The sequence below is a fragment of the Equus quagga genome, chromosome 5 (genome assembly GCF_021613505.1).
Source record: "Equus quagga isolate Etosha38 chromosome 5, UCLA_HA_Equagga_1.0, whole genome shotgun sequence".
In the NCBI taxonomy this organism is placed as follows: Eukaryota; Metazoa; Chordata; class Mammalia; order Perissodactyla; family Equidae; genus Equus; species Equus quagga.
The window spans coordinates 136,958,640-136,977,600 of NC_060271.1; the positions used below are offsets into that span (position 1 = coordinate 136,958,640).

Here is an 18,961-nt window from a genome sequence, read left to right on the forward strand (position 1 = left end):
TATATTTGATGAAGTTCTAAATGAGAAGTCAGTGATTTCTCTGGTGACTGTCCCTCTTCCCCCATCCTGGACTCGTGTTTTGGAAGGAACCAGAGGGAACATGATGAAGAACTGGTCGTTTTAAGTCAGCAAATTTTCCTTCGAAGGCTCCTTAGCTTGACTTCCAAAAAATGTCATAGGTGAACAAGAAATAGTAGCAGCCAATTCACATTTGCCAGGATGTACATCAAGGAAATGCAAATTAAAGCATCAGAGATAGGCCTTTGGGGTGGGGGTGGGGAGTTCTTGTCAGAAAGGCCAAGATCCAATTATGGCTAAAAGCTAGCGCCAATGAGAACGTGGGGAAAGGTGCTCTTGGGGAAGACCTTGGGACCATGTGTTCTCTTTGACCCAGAGTCACTGCTGTAAGAGGGTATCCTAACCCCCGCCGGAAGTACCCTCCAGGACCCCAGGGCTTCATGTGTTTCGTGGTGAACAATTGGGAGCAGCTGAAATGTCCGACAGCCGGGGCTTGGATTAAAAAGTCAGGGAAATCCTTTAATTAATTCAGTGTAGCCTTTGGAAAGAGTTGCATCTATTTGGCATGGAAAGTTACTCAGGATATATTTTAAGTAAAAAAAGCAAGTTGCAGTCGTGTGACCACATTTCCATAAGTAACACTTATGATCCTATTACTCATGTCAGTCTGTGTAGAAAAGACCTGGACAGCAGTTATCTCCACTCGGTGGGAATACAAGAGACTTTGGATTTTCTAAAGTTTAAAAATTTCTAATGAGCATATATGACTTTAAATTAGAATATAAATAATACAGCTTAAAACAAGATTTCACGAAGGCAAGGGCTATGGCTTCGTGTATTTTACTCAGGATTGCTCCTCCAGTGACCACGTAGGACTACTTATTGTTAATACTTGTCCGTCAGGAGTGGACGTGCTGCTCAAGCTCAGTTACAAGGCAGTGAGGCCGGTGCTGCCAGGACACGTGCAGTAGCCGAGGGGTAGTAGACAGCCGTCGGCGCTGTTGCAGACTCCGTTATCACAAAGCCCACCCCAGTAAAAGAGGCCAACAACTCAGGGCCATTTCACGCAGCAACAGCTCTGTATCCCTGGAGGAGTGTGAATGCACCCTGTGCTGGAGCAGAGTGTGGGAATGGGTCATCAGGCAGGCTGTGTGCTCAGTCATTCCCGAAAAAGGCAAAAAGAATGCAAGGCACTCTAAAGGAAGTTCTAGCCGAAGTGCTTAAATAACTAAAACAGACCAGTGTCGGTGGCTGACAGCACTAGTCTCCAGATTTCTCTTGGCGGCACCTACAGAAGGAGAGAGTTTCACCTCATGACCCCCGTAAACATATATGGACATGGCTGAAATGAAAGTCTCACACAGCACTGTTTACCCTGAAAACGTGCCAGCACGGTGTCTACCCCATTCTGCTCACGCTCCCTGAGGTGGCCTCGTGGCCCGTTGGTGGATTGCAGCCTCCGCTTGAGGAGCGCTGATTTGCTGGAACTCAGGAGTAAGTCGTGTCACTCTTACAGCAACCCTCAGAGTGGGCAAGTCCACCTTCCTGATGGAGGAAAGGGGTCTCGAGAGTCATGATGCTGGCAATGCCAGCTCCTAAGGACTTGGGACCTCTGATGTTGGGGTCTTGTGAGTGGGCAGGTCCCGTGCACTGACTTCAGGAGCTGACTGTCAGTGAGGGCGCCGCCACACTTGGCCAGCTGAAGGGCTGTGTGTGCGAGCAGGCAGCAGGCAGAATGGCCTCGGTGTGCACGCCAGATGGGTTCTGTGTTGTGACACCCTTTTGTTTCACATGCACAGCAGGTTTGTTAATGGGTCATGTGACTGCCAGCAGGGCCTGGATCCTTCCCCACTGCGGTCCAGCCCTTTACACTGAGCGCCCCCACCAGACGGTTAGGAACAGAGGCTGGTTGGAGAGACAAGAGCTCACAACCCAAATATGAATCCTTCCAGTTGAGTGACCACATCATAAAATAGGGTGGACGTGACAGTGTCCTGTGTAAACCTGGCATATGGCAGACGCTTGGAGGTGGACCGAGGAAGACTGTTTCAGACGAGCTGTAGAAAATAATGAGCCGAGGGCAAATTGTGGGTTAGACTGAAGTAAAGTCAGAGAGACCTTAGACATAACATTCAACAAGCTTTATTGGTTTGTATATAGAGTTTGAGAATGATAGAGAAATGTGAAAAAATTACTCCAGAGTTTTTATTGCCAGGAGAATTGCAACACCATTGACAGAAAAGATGGGGCAGGGTGCAGCCGCATTCTCTTTGGTGCATTTAGAGTTTAGGGTGAAAGGGCCATACAGTTAGAGAAGCCCTTGGCGGTACACGTGGCACGGGGGTCCAAGCTGGACATTTCAGTTGTGGCTTCGTCGCCGCGGTGCGGTTTCCTGCCCAAAGACAGCAGTGGGTGGATTTCAGAGGGTCAGGATGAATAGAGAGAGAGAACAACGGGCAGAGAGGGCGTCCGCGGAGGCTCCTTCTGTGCTCCGCTTTAGTGCTCTAATCTGTCTTCAGCGGTCCTCGCGAGACTTGATTAACAAGCAAGACCTCTTCATAGTGAGGTCCTTTTGATACTAAGTAGCAAACCCTCTTGAATGGGTTCTACAATGGACCAATCTTCACTGAGTATACTTGATAAATAGAATCTTTTTCCAATTTTATATTTCATGCATTATAGAATGCACAGGACACACACTAAGAGGAACCATAATTAATTCTTCTTTCAGCACTTGTTTAATGAGTGCCTCTCATGTGCCTCTCAAGTGCTGGTCAGATCCTGTGCTGGGTGCTTGGCATGTCCCAGCAGGAGAGTCTGTGCTCATGGAGAATTGATAGTCTAGCCAGAAAGCCAGACATGACTGATGACCAGTAGGCAGCAAGTATGAGGGGCAGTGCAGGCTGGTGCTGTGACAGACGAGGAGCAGTCCGTGTGGTCTTGGGGGATTGGGACAGCTCCCTGGAGGAAGTGGTGTTTCAGTGAAGCCCCAACGGATGTACTAGGTAGAGTAAGAAGTAGGTGCTGCCTTCCAGAAGCCTGTATCTCTTTACCCTACTCCACAGACAATTTATTTTGTTGAAGAGACTGAAGTGCTTCCAGCTTCAGCCCTGGTCCTTGCAGAGGATAGCCCTCCTCCTGCAGCCTCAGGTTGCTGGAAGTCATAGGATCCCAATATTCTCGTGTTCAGGTCCTTGTGAGTTTTCTCTCTGGACCCACCCCTCTTTGCCTGACATGCATCTCCACTGGGAAACTGGGCATTGCAGAGCCGTGATTGTTAGGGAATTGCCTGTTACCACTCTGAAAACACATAGCCACACTTGACTGTTTTTCTGGAAACTCAGCACACCTTTTCTGGGCAGTTGGTTTCATAGACCGCTAGCAAGAGTGAGTCTTACCCGGTCTCTCCAAAGGCCCCAACCGTGATACCACTGTGCCCCCAGGCCCCCAGGCCCCGGGTTTTCAGTGTGTGGTGGTCTGGGGCCTCAGGCCAGAAGTCGCAGGTGGTGCCTCCCAAGAACCTTACCTTCCATTCTCCTGTGTTCCTTGCAGTTGTTGTTACAACCTTATATATTCACTGTGACCTTCAGAAGTGGCAAGAAACTTTGTTCCCCCGGAAATGAAGCATTTTTTAAAATCTTCACCTGTAAGAACTTAAAGCCAAGTTATTTTCTAAAGCAAATCACTGTTATCTCCTGTGTTCTTTAAGCTTTTTTTTTGCTTCTCTTTGAATTATTATATATTTTCCCTTTTTAGATACAAAGTTACTTCCACAGCCACTTGAAATTCATTTGATTGTTTCCTCTGATAATGTTATTGAGAAGCATAAGCTTTCTCTCAGAGAAATACATCCCTTGGCCCATTCAAAAGCAGAAAGAAAATCTGTTGGATGAGGAGAAAAGAAAATGAGAGGAATAGAGAACCATGATTTCCTGAGGGAAATCCTTTACCCCCTCTTCACTCCTTTCCTTCCACTCCTGGAACGAAACTAGACGAAAATGACCCATTTTCTTAGAGTCGGGGGAAGAAGGTGTAATTGCCCGTGGTTGTGTCTGGAGGAAGAGTGTTGGTGGAAGCACGCCACTTCCTCAGAACGTCTGTGGCTGTTTGATTTGGTTTCGGAGGCGAGCGTGTGAATCAGTTTGGATTCTCTATAGCTTTGGAATCGATAGTCACGCAAATGTGCATGCATGCGTCCTACTAAGCAAAAAGACATGAGAGAAAACGGGTTTTCATGGGCACCTGGCATTGACCTGAAACTCCCTAGTCCCCGTCACACATGCTCCAGAATGTACTGGGGCTGTCCTGTGCGTGTCACCTGCCTCTCCACAGATGATCTAGGATGAACTGGGGCCATCACGTGCGCATGGACCTGACTCAGTGTAGATGCTCTTGAATGTACCACGGCTGTTGTGTGCATGTGCACCTGACTCTATAAATGCTTGAGAATGTACCTGGGCCATCATGTACGTGTGCACCTGACCCCCCATGTCTCCGGCATTGCTCAGGGGGTTGGAGGGTGTAACCCCCCACCGTCTGGGAGTGGAGGGAGAGGATTTCTCAGCTGTGGTGGAGCCCACTCTCCTGGGGATGTATCCTGGCAGCCAGCGGGGCCTGTGGGGATTTGGGAGTGGGCTGGAGAGGCCATCCTGCCTGCTGGCAGTGTGCGTGGTGTTTGCCTCTGTCGCCCTTCCTGTGACGTTCAGAGCCTGGGTATCTGCCATGAAATGGCTTTTTAAATTTTTATTTTACTAAGGTCACATTGGTTTATAATTGTATAAATTTCAGGTGTACATCATTATACTTTGGCTTCTGTATAGACTGCATCATGTTCACCACCATCACCTGGTTTCCCTCCATCATCCCTTTCACCCTCCCCCCACCCGTTCCCCTCTGGTAACCGCTGATCTGTTGTCGTCATCCATGTGTTTGTTTATCTTCCATATGTGAGTGAAATCATATGATATTTGTCTTTCTCTGTCTGATTTATTTTGCTTAGTGTAATATACTCAAGGTCTGTCCATGTTGTTGCAAATGGGACGATTCTGTCTTTTTTTGTTGCTGAGTAGCATTCCGTTGTGTATATGTGCGCCACGTCTTTATCCAGTCAGCTGTCAATGGGCACTTGGGTTGCTTCCAAGTCTTGGCTGTTGTGAGTAATGCTGCGATGAACATAGGGGTGCAGATGTCTTTTGAATTAGTGTTTTCATGTTATTTGGATAAATACCCAGAGGTGGAATAGCTGGATCATATGTTATTTATATTTTTAATTTTTTGTGAAATCTCCATACTCTTTTCCATAGTGGCTGCACCATTTTGCATTCCCACCAACAGTGTATGTGGGTTCCCTTTTTTCCACATCCTCTCTAACACTTCTTATTTCTTATCTTTTTAATAATAGCCACTCTGATGGGGTGAGGTGATATCTCATTGTAGTTTTGATTTGTATTTCCCTAATAATTAGTGATGCTGAACATCTTTTCATGCGCCTGGTGGCCATCTGTAAATTATCTTTGGAAAAATGTTTGTATCCTCTGCCCAGTTTTTGATCAGGTTGTTTTTTTGTTGTTGAGTTGTGTGAGTTCTGTATATATTTTGGAAATTAACCCCTTATTGGATATATGATTTGCAAATATTTTCTCCCAGTTGGTGGGTTGTCTTTTTGTTTTGTTGATGGTTTCCTTTGCCGTGTAGAAGCTTTTTAGTCTGATATAGTCCCATTTCTTTATTTTTCTTTGTTTCCCTTGCCTGAGTAGACATGCTGTTCAAAAAGATATTGCTAAGACTGATGTCAAAGAGCACGCTGCCTATGTTTTCAAGAAGTTTTACAGTTCCAGGTCTTAGATTCAAGTCTTTAATCCATTTTGAATCAATTTTTATGTATGGTATAAGATAATGATCTACTTTCATTCTTTTGCATGTGGCTGTCCAATTTTTCCAACACCATTTATTGAAGAGACTTTCCTTTCTGCATTGTATGTTTTTGGCTCTTTTGTTGAAAATTAGCTGTCTGTAGATGTGTGGTTTTATTTCTGGGCTCTCAGTTCTGTTCCATTGATCTGTGTCTCTTTTCTGCCAGTACCATGTTGTTTGATTACTGTAGCTTCGTACTATATTTTGAAATCAGGGAGTGCGATACCTCCAGCTTTGTTCTTTTTTCTCAGGATCACTTTGACTATTCAGGGTCTTTTGTTGTTCCATGTAAATTTTAGGATTCTTTGTTCTATTTCTGTGAAGAGTCTTGCTGGGACTTTGATAGGGAGTGTGTTGAATCTGTAGGTTGCTTTAGGAAGTGTGGACATTTTCCTTCTGTGAGTCCTTCCAAGCCAAGAGCACGGATGTAAGCAGGGTGCAAAGAGGTGTGACGGCTGCCCCGTTACCCACATTCCTGCTTAAAACAGCCCCTCTCCTCTTACAATCCGCGATTTTGTTCTCCTGTAGACTTAGAAGTCAAATAACCAAATATGTTAGAACTGTGGGCAAATGGCAGGGTAAAGGAAACTTCTGAGGACAGCTTGATGGATGCTGCGACTTAAAATACGAAACCAGCACCTGAGCCTTCTTGCGTGGAGTTTGATTGTTCAGAAGCCTTTAAAGCTTTTTCTCGTTGTTCTTATTTTAGGGTTGTTGGCTATTTTCCAAACCCTAATTTACTAATGGTTAACTAAATGTACTTAAATGGTCTCATTTTTTAATGCAGCTTCTCTAATCTTAGATGGAATTCTCCCCTCTTCCTTAGAATTCATGAGCAAGTGTCAAGTGCCATGTACCCCAAATGTTGCTCGCCACTGTGGAGAATATAGGAGTTTTGATAAATTGATTCTACCCTCCAGAATCCTTTAATCCGGCTGGAGAAGCCGTTTTCAGATATTCATGGTACCAAAGAAGGTAGCCGAGATGAATGTTTGTGCGTCATTAAAAATTGTCTGTGGGAAAGGCGTGGATGATCCGTAAGCTGTTCACTTTGTTTCACAAGTAGGTCTTCAGTCTTTGTCATCAAACTGGCTAATTCTTATCCTGTGATTTGTTAGTTACATGGGAATCTCTGGCTTTCTGGAGTTTCTGTTAAAAATTCCGTGTATCCGTGCAATGACCGCACTCTTGCTCACACTGTGTTGGGCACTCGCTGTCCCTGGATTCATGGCCATAGCCTTGTAGATATCCCTCGTCCTGGTTTCGGGTGTGTGTGTTGGGGGTGGGGGCGTGCATAACTTCTAAATGAGACCTGATGAGAAGCCTATAAACCAGTCTAAATCTATTGCCCCTAATATATAGCGTATGGACTGCATTTTTTGGTCCCCTCCGAATTCACTTGTTGAAACCTTCATCTCCAATTTGGCGATGGGGCTTTTGGGGGGGTAATTAGGTCACGAGGGTGGATCTCTCGAGAGGAGTGGTGCCCTTATCAAAGGGACACGAGAGCTTCCTCTCCCTGCTCTCTGACGTGTGAGAACACAGGAAGGGGCTCCCAGAGCCGTGCTGGCGCCTCCGTCTTGGACTTCCTGCCTCCAGACTGTGAGAGATCAATGTCCGCTGTTCAGGCCGCCTGGTCCTGGTATTTTGTTATGGCAGCCTGAGCGGGCCAAGACAGAAAGTGTCAGGCAGACACGTTGTCCTCTCCAGGACGAGACTGCCCTTGTCCTCCTCCTCCTCCCCCGTCTGCATTTCCCTGGGGTGTTCTTGTCGGCGGCCTGAACTCCGCGTAAGTGTACCTGTGAAAACAGGCTACTGAGAGACGTCTGCTCATCTCCCTCTAAAGAGAGGACTTCAAAATTAGAATTGGCTGTTATTTTAACAAAATAGGAGCAGCAGATTTCAGAACCAAACTTCTTGACCTCTCTTCCAGGTGTTGTGTTTTGATTTTGTTTCCTGGATGTTGTCGTTTTTCATTGCTATTATTAGAAAGATAGAGTAAGCTCTTTGTCTGATGTAGGAGTGATGTACCTGTGGTCATAGTGCTATGAACTCTGTGTGCGTTTCTTAAACTATAAATGAGAAAGAAATTGTGGTTTTGAATTGTATTAATGTTGTGATTAAAAGTAATAATAGCTCCATTGACAGTCTTGAAAAGATGGTATGAGGGAGGTGCACCTGAGGACGCCCCCCAATCAATTAGTATTGTGTTCTGTTTGAAAAAGAAGTCGTGCGGGTCCTTACTGATGTCTTCAGTGTCTCACGGGTTCGAGTACATGAAATGAAATTCTCCTCTTTATAAGCGCTTGAAGAATTTCATCAAGGAAGACAGAAATCCATACTTGTGACCAGACTGAAAACTTCTTGATCTCTTCACAGCTTTACTGCAGAGGTGTTATGATTTTTGGTCTTTAGTTATTCAAATATGCATTGTATCAGTTAGGATGGTTTTGGCTGCAGATAATGGGAAACATGACTCAAACTGGCTGAAATGTAAGGAAATTATGTGATAGCACAGGCAGGCCGACTCTGAGCCTGGTACCTCGGGGCTATGACACTCCTTCTCTGCTCTGCTCTCAGTTCTGCCCTCCCATCTCCACCAGGACGTTGGCCGCATCCTTGGGCTGGTGAGGAGGTGGCTACAGAACATGTGGGCATCCTCTCCAAAATCGCAGCATCTCTCCTGTGCCTCCTTAGGACCCAGCCCACACAGGCCCCTTCACGTCTCATTGTCTGGAACTGGTCAGCTCTCCGTTCCTCAGGCAGTCATGGGAAGACATGTGGGCGAGTGTCTCAGTCTGCCTGGGCTGCCGTCACAAAGCACCACAGACTGGGGGCCTAAACAACAGAAACGTTTGTTTCTCGCAATTCTGGGGGCTGGAAGTCTGAGATCAGGGGTCGGCATGGTCAAGTTCTGGTGAAGACTCTCTTCCCAGTTTACAGACAGTGGCTTTTTGCTGTGTGTTCACATGGCAGGAGGAGAGAAAGAGAGACAGAGAGAGAAACAGAGAGAGAAACAGAGAGAGAGACAGGGAAACAGAGAGAGAGAGTGAGAGAGCTCTCATACTTTGGCGTCGATCCTTAATAAGAGCAGTAATCCCATATGGGGCCCCAAGCTCATCTAACCCTAATCACCTCCCCAAAGCCCACCTCCTAACCCCAGGTGAATCTGGGGAAGGACACAGACATCCGGTCCTCAGCAGAGAGAACACTGCCTGCACAGTGTCATCGAATAATGTTGATAAACACTGCTGGTGACGGGTGATGGGCTAGGAAAAGGCCTTGCTGGTTTATGAAGGATGTGTGTAAAAGCTCGTAGCCACACATTTGGGAATCTCAACTGTCCATGTTGATATCTGACACTTCTCCTTCTCTCAGTGTCGCTTGGGAGCCCACGGGAGACGGGAAGAAAGTCATCTCCTTGGCGGATAACCACATCCTGCTGTGGGATTTGCAGGAAAGCTCCAGCCAGGCCGTGGTAAGTAATGAGAATTACACAGTGATAGTTTTCTGTACTTTTTCTGTTGTACCTTTCGGCTGCTTTCCAAATACACTTCTTGATTTATATATGTTTAGAATTTTGACATTAGTTATGAAGTGAGTTATAAAAATGGCAATCGACTGACCCGGTGACCGTTCAGCTAATCTTCCTTTCACTCATGTGTGCACAGGTCTAAAGGTTTCAGTCGTCAGACGGATCAGCTGTTCCTGTACATTGTGTGACCCACGGGAGGCCATCTCAGTGTCCCGCCAGGCGGCCCCTGAGCCGCCTTCAGGGTTCAGTTAGCCAGGACGCGGAGTCGCTGGGTTTTCACAGTTCCCGAGGGAGATCACGTCTCTATCCCAGGGCTGCTCACTCTCAGGCCTGTTTAATGTTTGGCAGTGACTTTCTCTGGAAGCCGCCGTGCTTTCAAATATTCATCGCTTTGAGTACTTTTTCTTTCACAGTGTAAATATTCTATTGATTGGTAGAGATACATTTTTATATTTGATTCCTTAAAATTGCATCTCTTAAAATGTGATTTTTACATGTGTTAATAATTTCATTACATTTGTTTATGCCAAAGTAATAACTTTACAGAGAAAAATAAATTTGAAACGAAAAAGCACACAATGTCAGTCACACCGAGGGAGGCGCAGTGGCTGCGCCCGGTCGAGGGGAGTCGAGAGTAGTGTCTGGGCACGCATTTCTTCGTGGTGGCCTTGTCCTATATTTATCTGTTCCTGAGATGCTTATTTAGCTCTTTCAACCCTCATGGTCCCTTACAATATTAGTAAATCCTTTCTTCACCCCTCTGAGTTGAAGAAATGGCATGAATCATGATTTATCATTATCAACATGTGATATAGAAGTCAGACTTTTTAAAATATGAAGTGCCCTGTTAAAGTTTTACAGCTCTGCATGATCAGAAGAGAGTCTCATAGGCTTCAGTGTGAAATTAAGAATTGGCTTATTTTCAGAGCAAATAAATAATATTTAAGGGAAAAAATCACTATTTTTATTAAAATTTAAAAAAATAAGACATATCTCTGTATCATGGAGTAGAATGCAAATTTTAGGCTAAAACAGGGGACTTGAAGAGAACTTCATGCCTAAGCTTGTTCCCTGGGCCCCGGCAGGTCCAAGTTGAGACACCTTCACGATCCCCCGCCATTAGGGGGACTCGTTGGGGAGTCTGGTCAGAGGCGAAGGGAATCCCTCTCCTGCCTGCCTTCTCCAGCTTGGACTTCAGTGGGCCGTTCTGCCAACTGTCAGCTTAAGACAGAAGGGAGAAACACCTTCCTGTTAAAGTGCCTGGCCTCCTGGCAGTTTTGTGGGAGGTCCTTGGGGTGGGGGCTCCCCTCCTGGTCTGAGAAGATGCCGCGAGGAGCCGTGTGAGCACTGGCCCTGCTCTGCGCAGGGGAGAATGCCAGGCAGAAGATGAATGTCCAGTCGCGTGTATTAGAATTCAGCAGGCCCTGGTGGCCCGGCTCTGCAGTCCCATCCTGTAATCAAACTGTGGACGCGTCTTCAGACCCTCGGCCATCTCAGAATGATTTTACGGTGGGGTGATTAATCTGTAACTTATTTTCTGCAGAGACCAATTTAGTTTTCGCTCTCCCTTTTTTATCCACTGTCAGCAGTTCTGTCAATATCACTTTGTGACCCTCTGCTGCAGGATTTCATACCAAAACCTTCCTATCGATTTCGCTCATCTTCACACCCAGCTCCTCAATTTTTTTTTTTTATCGTTTGAGGATATTGTCTTCTGTACTGAATCTAATCTTATGCTCACTGCATCATTACCTTTTGCAATTAAATTGAAGGTTCTTTGCCATTTATAATCATTAGCAGAGCCCAGGGGAAGTCTGGAGGGGGTGGTTCCATGGGGTCCCAGACCCCAGTGAAGGCAGAGGGGATGCCTCCCTGTTTCGATCTGTGCTCATTCATCTCTTGGTTCTGGCAGCTTTCACTGGCTGTGGAAATAAATAGCTTCTTTCAAGGTGCAGCGAGCGGCAGGGCAAAAGTGGGAAGGGGGAAGGTTGCCGTGCGAATCGGCTGCCCTCTTCCTTCTGCGCACGAATCAGTGTAGGAGCTTCTGGAAGATGAATCCTGAGTGCCACCCACTCCGCGGAACAGGGCCAGAGATGTGTATGTACAGGAACGCCTCTTTGAGGGAAGAGAATGGGCTGCAAGGACACAGTGTTTTTCAGAAATTTCAAATCTGAAGTTTAAAACGTTCCACAAGAGGATCAAATACACAAAAAGGGAGAGAAACTAGTAGAGAAGGAAGATCATTAAATGCAGCTGGAGTTGTGTCCACTGTGCCTGGAAATATGAAAGCGTGGTTTGGGGACAAGAGGGAGCCCTGGGTGGAAGCTGAGCTACCCTGAGGCCTAGTGGAGGCGGTGGGTCGGGGCCCTAGAGACTTCGGCCTCTTGCTCCCCCTCCCCGGAGTGCGGGCTGGTTGTTGCCCCTCACCCCTCGTCACAGGCTGGAGCCCACCCTACTCTCAGCTTCCTTGTCATCGACGTGTGGCAGGGCAGAAAGCAAGAGGCTTGTTTAGTGAGTGTAATCTCTTTACTTAGTGTTGAAGTTTAAAACTTAAAGCCTGAGGCCTCACAGGCTGGTTCAGGTGTTGGCCTGCCATCTACCTGCAGGGTGGCCATGGAAACCAGCTCGCATCGGGCGCCAGTCCCTGTCTGGAGTCAAGAGGGCCAGTCCCTGCATTGTCGAGACTGTCACAGGGACAGTGCCCGGCCCTTCTGTCATCTGTGGTGATACCACCTTGGACAGAGGCCGTGTTCCCAGCCTCCCTTGCAGCACAGTGGATCTGGACAAAGGGACTTGGGTGGAAGTGGCCTCCTCGGCTTCTGGGCAGTGTCCCTGAATGAGAGGCCGTCTCCTTCACTTTTAAGTTCCTGCTCCTGGGATGTGGAAGTAGCGTGTGAAGATTTTCCCCATTCTCCCTTTTCTCTTTTCAGCTTCTCAGCAGGGTCTTTCACAGAGAAGAAGTTTTGATTGCCCTTTTTTTTTTTAAGTAGGCTTTATTTTTCAGAGCAGTTTTAGGTTCACAGCAGAATTGAGAGGAAGGTACAGGGATTTCCCATACCTCCCTGTTCCCACATTCCCACAGCCTCCCCTGTTACCAGCATCGCCCGCCAGATGGAACATTTGTTGCAACTGGTGACCCTCCACGGACACGTCGTCATCGCCCAGAGTCCACAGCTTGTGGTGGGGTTCACTGTTGGTGGTCTTCTCTCCATGGGTTTGGGTAAATGTTTAATGACGCGTGTCGTCATTATAGTGTCATACAGAGTGTTTTCACTGACTAAAACTCCTCGGTGCTCCTCTTACGGATCCCTCCCCCAGCCCCTGGCAACTACTGATCTTTTTATTGTCTCCGTAGTTTACGTTTCCTCCCCATCTTTGCATGGTTTGATAGCTCATTTGTTTTCAGCACTGGGTAATATTCCCATGTCCGGAAGGGTTTCACTTTGACACAGTCCAGTTATCAGTTTCCCTTCTATGGATCACGCCTTTGGTGTCAGGTCTGAGAACTCTGTGAGTAGCCTTGGATCTTGCAGATTTTCTCCTGTGTTTTTTTCTGAGAGTTTTATAGTTTGCATTTTGCATTTCGGTCCATTTCAGTCCATTTTGAGTGAATGTTTGTGGAAGATCCCTGTGGTCATCCCTGGCTGGGCCAGGTGAGGATGGGAGGCTGGGCGTGTTGGCTGTCTCCGGTGGCGTGCAGACACGATTTTCTGTGGTTTGGCTGGAGCAGGGCGGGTATTGTCTGGAAGTTCTCTGTGTTGCTGGCTGCCCTTCCTGGACCTTGGCTAGAGGGAGTGGCATTTGTGCAGCTTCTGGGGTCTGCACCTGTGGTTTTTCTGGGCTGCAGGCTTCTTCAGCCCAAGTCTGGGACGTGCGGGAGAGGAGGTGCAGGCCTTCGACCCTCAGCATCGGGGGTCCTCGGGCCCCAGGCCCCTCGCTGGTTGCCGTCTCTCCACCCTCCAGAGTCTGCTTATATTTGATTTGTGTATGAAGTCCAGGGTTTTTGTTGTACTTAGTGGGAGCAACAGAGAAAAGGGCATCTACCCCCGCCACTCCCGGCAGCAGGCGTCCCTGAAGAGAATTTGAAGGTCACTGCCCCTCCACTAGGTGTCCTCCTTCCCATCTACGGTGTCTGGAGATCTTTGAGATCTTTGAGAATATGGCAGCTCTTTCACTGTCTAATTAGAGAGAAAAGTCCTAGTGCTCTAAGTGCCTGGTCAGCGTGGAATCTGTCCTGTACATTTGCTGTCACTCAGCAAGGGCAGATGGCCCCTGTTGACGAGGAGACAGTAAGGGGGCTCATTGGGATTCCCCACGACACCTAGACCCTGCCTTGTACCTAACCCTGTGTGTAACCAGGACTCATAAAGTCTTTCAACACGTCGTCATTCCTCACTAATTTTAAAGTAGTCCCTTTAAACAAGGACACAGACCCCAAGGCCACTTGACAGAAGAGTAAAGCTCAAGGAAGCTAAGGGGCTTTCTGAAGGTGGCATGGGTTGCGTGACAGATCTGGGACTGCAGTTGAGGTCTGATTCCACCCCATCATCCACAAAGGAATTTCCTGGGGTCTCCTGTGCGCCACACACCATGCTCGCCTGCTCAGAACTCCCGGCTCGGTATCTGAGTATCTTAGACGGCCAGGACCATTTTGTCCTGTGGGGGCGGATTTGATTTCTGGAAACAGTCAAAAGTTATTTGGAGCAAAATCTGGTAAATAAGATAGTTAACCAAGCTTTGTAAAGCTGGTTAGTGGAAAACGTTAAAACTCAATGAAAGAGTTTTCTTGTAAGACTCACAAAAAGGCATTCTAAAACATTTTGAGAAGTGTCTGCATCATTAAAATAAATAGAACCTTTAGAACCACAGCTTTCAGACAGCAGTCATTTTATGTTTTAAGATACTTTTTTTTAAAAGCCATGATCTTTAAGAAAAAAATGGAGGTAAGTAATTTACTGAGTTGCATCTCTAATATCACAGCATAATACCTCCATGTTTCTTTTGATTTTGTAAATATTGAAGACAACTACTATTTTTTTAATCTTGCAGTTAAATCTTGGAAAAAATCATTAAAAGTTGAAATTGGTTAGATGTTGGTGTCCAGCAAGTGAGTGTTTGCATCCCAGGCTCTCCAAAGACTTCTTTCTGGTAATAAAGAGTAATCATACGTCTTAAAAATTAAGTCTATGTAAGAAAAATCAGCTGCTAAACCTGGGAGGTTTGATGCACGCACGTCATCGGCACCAGGGTTTGAATTCTTGCTGCGTCCAAGGGCTGCTTGAAGTATGACTTGCGGCTGGAGCTTTGAGCGCAGATATAGCCTCTGACTTTTTGTAATTTGCCATTCAGTTATAATGTATAGATGATGCCTTTAATTTAAATTTTCCGGTTTCACTCGAATAGGCTGGGACAGGCGGGGGCCAGTGGCTAAGGTGAGGGGAGTACTGGAGGACATGAGACATAAGAGGGAGAGGCTAAAGGCCGTGAGTCCTCCGGGAGTCCAGGCAGCATTCCAAGCTCCAGAATCAAGTCCCATTTCTGCCACTCACTCACAGTGTGACCTTGAGCAAGTTGCTTGGCCTGTCTAAGCCTCAATGTCCACATCTGTAAGGTAGAGATCAATGTCCACTCTATAGAGTAGGACCATTTAACAGTGGACATTATGTGAGGACAACATCACCCACAGTGTCTGGTGCATGGCAAGCACTTGATATATACCTGTTGGGTGGATGGATGGATGGGTGGGTGGATGGATGGAGGGAGAAATCAAAGAAGGGAGGGAAGGATGAATGCAAGGAGGGATGGAGAGGCTAGAATACGTGATCTTCAAAACTGGATTATGAATGAGGGTTGGATCCAGTAGGATCCTAGCGCAGAGGCAAGAGGTACAGAGGAGAGAAACTGAGATACCAAAAAGCAATCTGTGTTCGCTTCATAATTAAATTGCTCTCCCCAAGGTCTGCTGGTGGTGATCACAATTCATACATGAAGGACACGGTGGGCTTTAGTTACTGCAGGCTCTCAGTGTTTCCAGCCCTCATTATTCTTCAAAAAAGATCTTTTTCCCTCTCCAAAGAATCAACCATAATTAGATCTGTCTCTCCAGCAGATCACTAATCTCTAATTGGTGTGACAGAAATATTTGTCATGTCATCCGTTTTGGTTACAAAACTTAAATCTGCGCTCACCACCTTCCTAGTTTTGAGCGTAGAGCTGAGGTCAAGCCCACAGTTACGTGTGTAAGGCATAAATTTTTCTCTACAAAGAGAGCTTGAATCTGCCCTCAAAACCCTCATGCGTCAGCTCTCTGGAACCTGGAATGCTTCTTCCCAGTGGACAGAGTCCTTGATGGTGTGTGGGAGCCCACCAGCACCACTGGGCCTGTGGGTCCAGTGTGAGCTACGCTTGGGGGCCAAGGTGCCGGCCGGTCCCTGTGACCCTGGGCGTCGTGGGGCCTGGGCGTCCACCTCCGTCTTTCCTCTAGGCCCTTGTGTGCCGCCTCCTGCCATCCGGGAGCAGAAGCCTGGGCAGCCAGCTGTCCTGCCGTGGTGGACCCAGTTCTCCATCATATCCTCCTTCTTCCTGTCCTCCCGTGTCCTAGGGCAGCAGTGGGTCTCAGGGGCTGTCCTGCCGAATCCCCTTCCCACCACCACTCCAGCAGATAGTTGTGGGCTCACCTTCTGCTCCAGAACACAGCGGCAGCCCCCTCCCCTCTGTTCTTATCCCTAGAGGCGGATCAGAGCTCCAGGGGCTGTCTGGACTCTTTAGGGATAATATCTCAGTTAATTCTCATAACCCCGCTGGGCGGGTTCTGTAACATCTCGAAGTTACATGAGAGAAAGCCAGGCTCAAAGAGACTAAGTCAGGTTGCTCACGAGGAAGCGCAGCTGGAAGGGGTTCATGTTCAAAGCTGGGGCTGGAATTCCTAGCCTGAGAGAGGCAAGGAGTGTTCTACATCTGTAGCGTTCCCACACATCACAAGAAATGACTTAAAGGATGAGGCGGTTTTATTATCTGATGTGAGAGAAAACATGGAAATAAAGCAACTCCAGGATTGGTTAGTTCAGTGTCTCCACAGCATCAAGGACCCAGCTGCTGTCATGTCCATTTGTCACTGCTAACTCCTGTCATGACTGCAGGGTGACTGCAGTGGTTCCAGCCATCACATCCAGACTCCCACAACATCAACAAAGAGAAAGCAGATTTCTTTCTTGTGTCTCCCTTCATTTGTAAGGAAAGCTTTTCCTGGAAGTCCCTCTGTGCCCTTGTCAAACACGACCACATGTCCCTGCCTAAATCAGTCATTGGCAAGGCAAGCAAGCTCTCATCCTTGGCCTGGAGCAGTCTCATTTCCTGGAGGTGGGGAGGGACTTGCAATGCAGAGCCTGTGGCTGTGCAGAGTCTGACAGGTGGAAGAGGGGCTTGGGGAGGTGGTCATGCTGTTGCACAGGCCAGCTGCTTCCACCTGGCAGTGGAGGGGCACGGGCGCACAGGTGGGACCTGTCTGCGTGGGTGCTTCATGCCTCTTACGCTCTGCACCACAGCCCTGCCGTTGCCCGGCCTGGCTATTCTCCTTCGAAAGGTGGGAAGGCGGCGCATGCATTTCTCAGCTGGTCCTCCATCCCCCGCGGTGCAGCAGGCGCATGTTCAGTCTGTGTGGTGCCCCCAGCTCTGCGCGCCAGCTGCTCTGGGCTTGGCTGCAGGGAGAGCCACCTTTGCCTTGGGAGCCTCGTGCTGAGACCCTTCCTAGACGTGTTGCGCAAATCGCTCCTGGTGGCGTGGGCCACGGCATTGCTTCATTGGAAGGCGTGTTCTTTTGTTCACGTCTAGGGCTAGGAACGTGACCTGAGGCTGTGGGATCCCTGGAACCCCTCCCTGTGGAGCGGAGGGCGTTGTTCAGTTCTCGTCAATGCTGAAGGGCAGGTGCCGTGTGCACTGCCCTCTCTGGAGTTCTCGCCAAGTTCTGTCTCCTGTCACCAGGCAGCCAAGAAACGGGACTGGCTGCCTGGCAGTGCCCACCCTGCTGCTGCCCTGAGTAGACCTCGAGAGCTGACGCCACGTCTCCTGCAGGCTTCACTGAAATGAGCCTTGCAGACTCCTCTGCACCTGCGGGCATGGGGTTTCCATCGTCACGGTGGTTCACACATCAGAGTGAGCAAGGGAGTCACAGCAGGAGCCCGGTCCTGTGTCTGCACTGCTAGCTGTGTGACCATGGGTCAGTCACTTATCCTCTCTGGTCCTGGTTTTCCCCCCCATCTAGTAAGGGGGCAGGACCAGGCCTGTCTGTGAGTGTCGAGATTCGTGGAGGTCTCCCCTTCCCTCTGGTCAGCGCCTCGTGTCAGCTGGCTACTGCTCTCTAACAGATGACCCCAAGTCAGCTGCTTCGCATGGCCCACGTTTGTCATCGCTCAGCTTCTGTGTGGATGGTCAGGAGTTGGGAATCTGGGCGCAGTTCAGGTCTCTTATGAGGCTGTGGTCCGGGTGTCAGTGGGGCCAGGGTCTCAGCTGAGGCCTGGGGGGGCGCGTTCTGCTGCCGAGCTCACGGACGAGGCTGTGGCAGGATGCAGGTGGCCCGAGGGCCCAGGTTCTTCGTGGGCTGTTGGCCAGAGACCGCCCTCGGTTCCCTGCCACGTGGGCATCGGTATGCGGCAACTTGCTCCATGAAAGCCAGCGAGACAGACGTCAGAGTCTTGTATAATCCAATTATGAGACGCCCTCAGCATCGAGGAATTGTTTTGGTTAGAAGCTGGTTACCCAGGGGAGGGGATCGTGCAGGCTGTGGAGACCAGGGGTGGTGCCCTGGGGCCACTCTAGACGCTGCCTGCCACTGGCACTTCTGCCTCTTGCCGCCTCAGTGGACAGGTCCGTCTTCCACAAGCTCGGCTTTCTTTACTCCACTCCCCAGCTCCAGGACATGCCGATTGCCAATTGCCCTGCCCGACTCGGGCGGCCGACACCACCTTGCCTGTTTGTTGGTCTCTGACTCCCCAGCATGTGCCCCGTCCAGTCATGTGTTTATGTTTCCTGTCACTCTGCTTTGTTGATGCCTTTGTCTTTGCGGGAATACCTCGTTCCTGAGTTCTGTTGAGCCTTAACGCCCGTCTCCAGTTCTGAGTCCTCATTAAACCTTTCTCTCGTTCCTCCAGCTGGGGATGAGTTCTGCTTTTCTGAAATTTCTCTAAACTTAACATTATTATTTTATTCTGGCCTTGCCACTCACTAGCTGTTTTTCTATTGTGCAATACTTTAATCTCTCTGTGCCTCGGTTTCCTCATCTGTAAAATGGGGATATTAATGTGTATATCATGTGACTGTGATGATTTAACTAGGACATGAACATGCAGTGGCTGATAACCAGTTCTCTTGGTTTTACCGCCCAAGTTAAGCGTTTCCTTTGTTGAGTGCATTTGCCTCTGCAGCCACAGGGTGAGCGGGAGGGGAGGGGGAATGGGAGAGGGGCGTGAGTTGGAGGGGAGGGTAAGTGGGAGGGGAGGG

At 48.3% G+C, this 18,961-nt stretch overlaps 1 protein-coding gene across 1 annotated transcript in view; it reads left to right on the forward strand.

Moving 5' to 3' along the window:
- EIPR1 (EARP complex and GARP complex interacting protein 1) overlaps positions 1–18,961 on the forward strand; it is a 139,097-nt gene that overhangs the window by 104,042 nt on the left and 16,094 nt on the right. Inside the window, exon 5 of the mRNA XM_046663357.1 lies at positions 9,310–9,409. Coding sequence (XP_046519313.1) covers positions 9,310–9,409 — 100 coding nt within the window. The remainder of the gene's footprint in view (positions 1–9,309; positions 9,410–18,961) is intronic.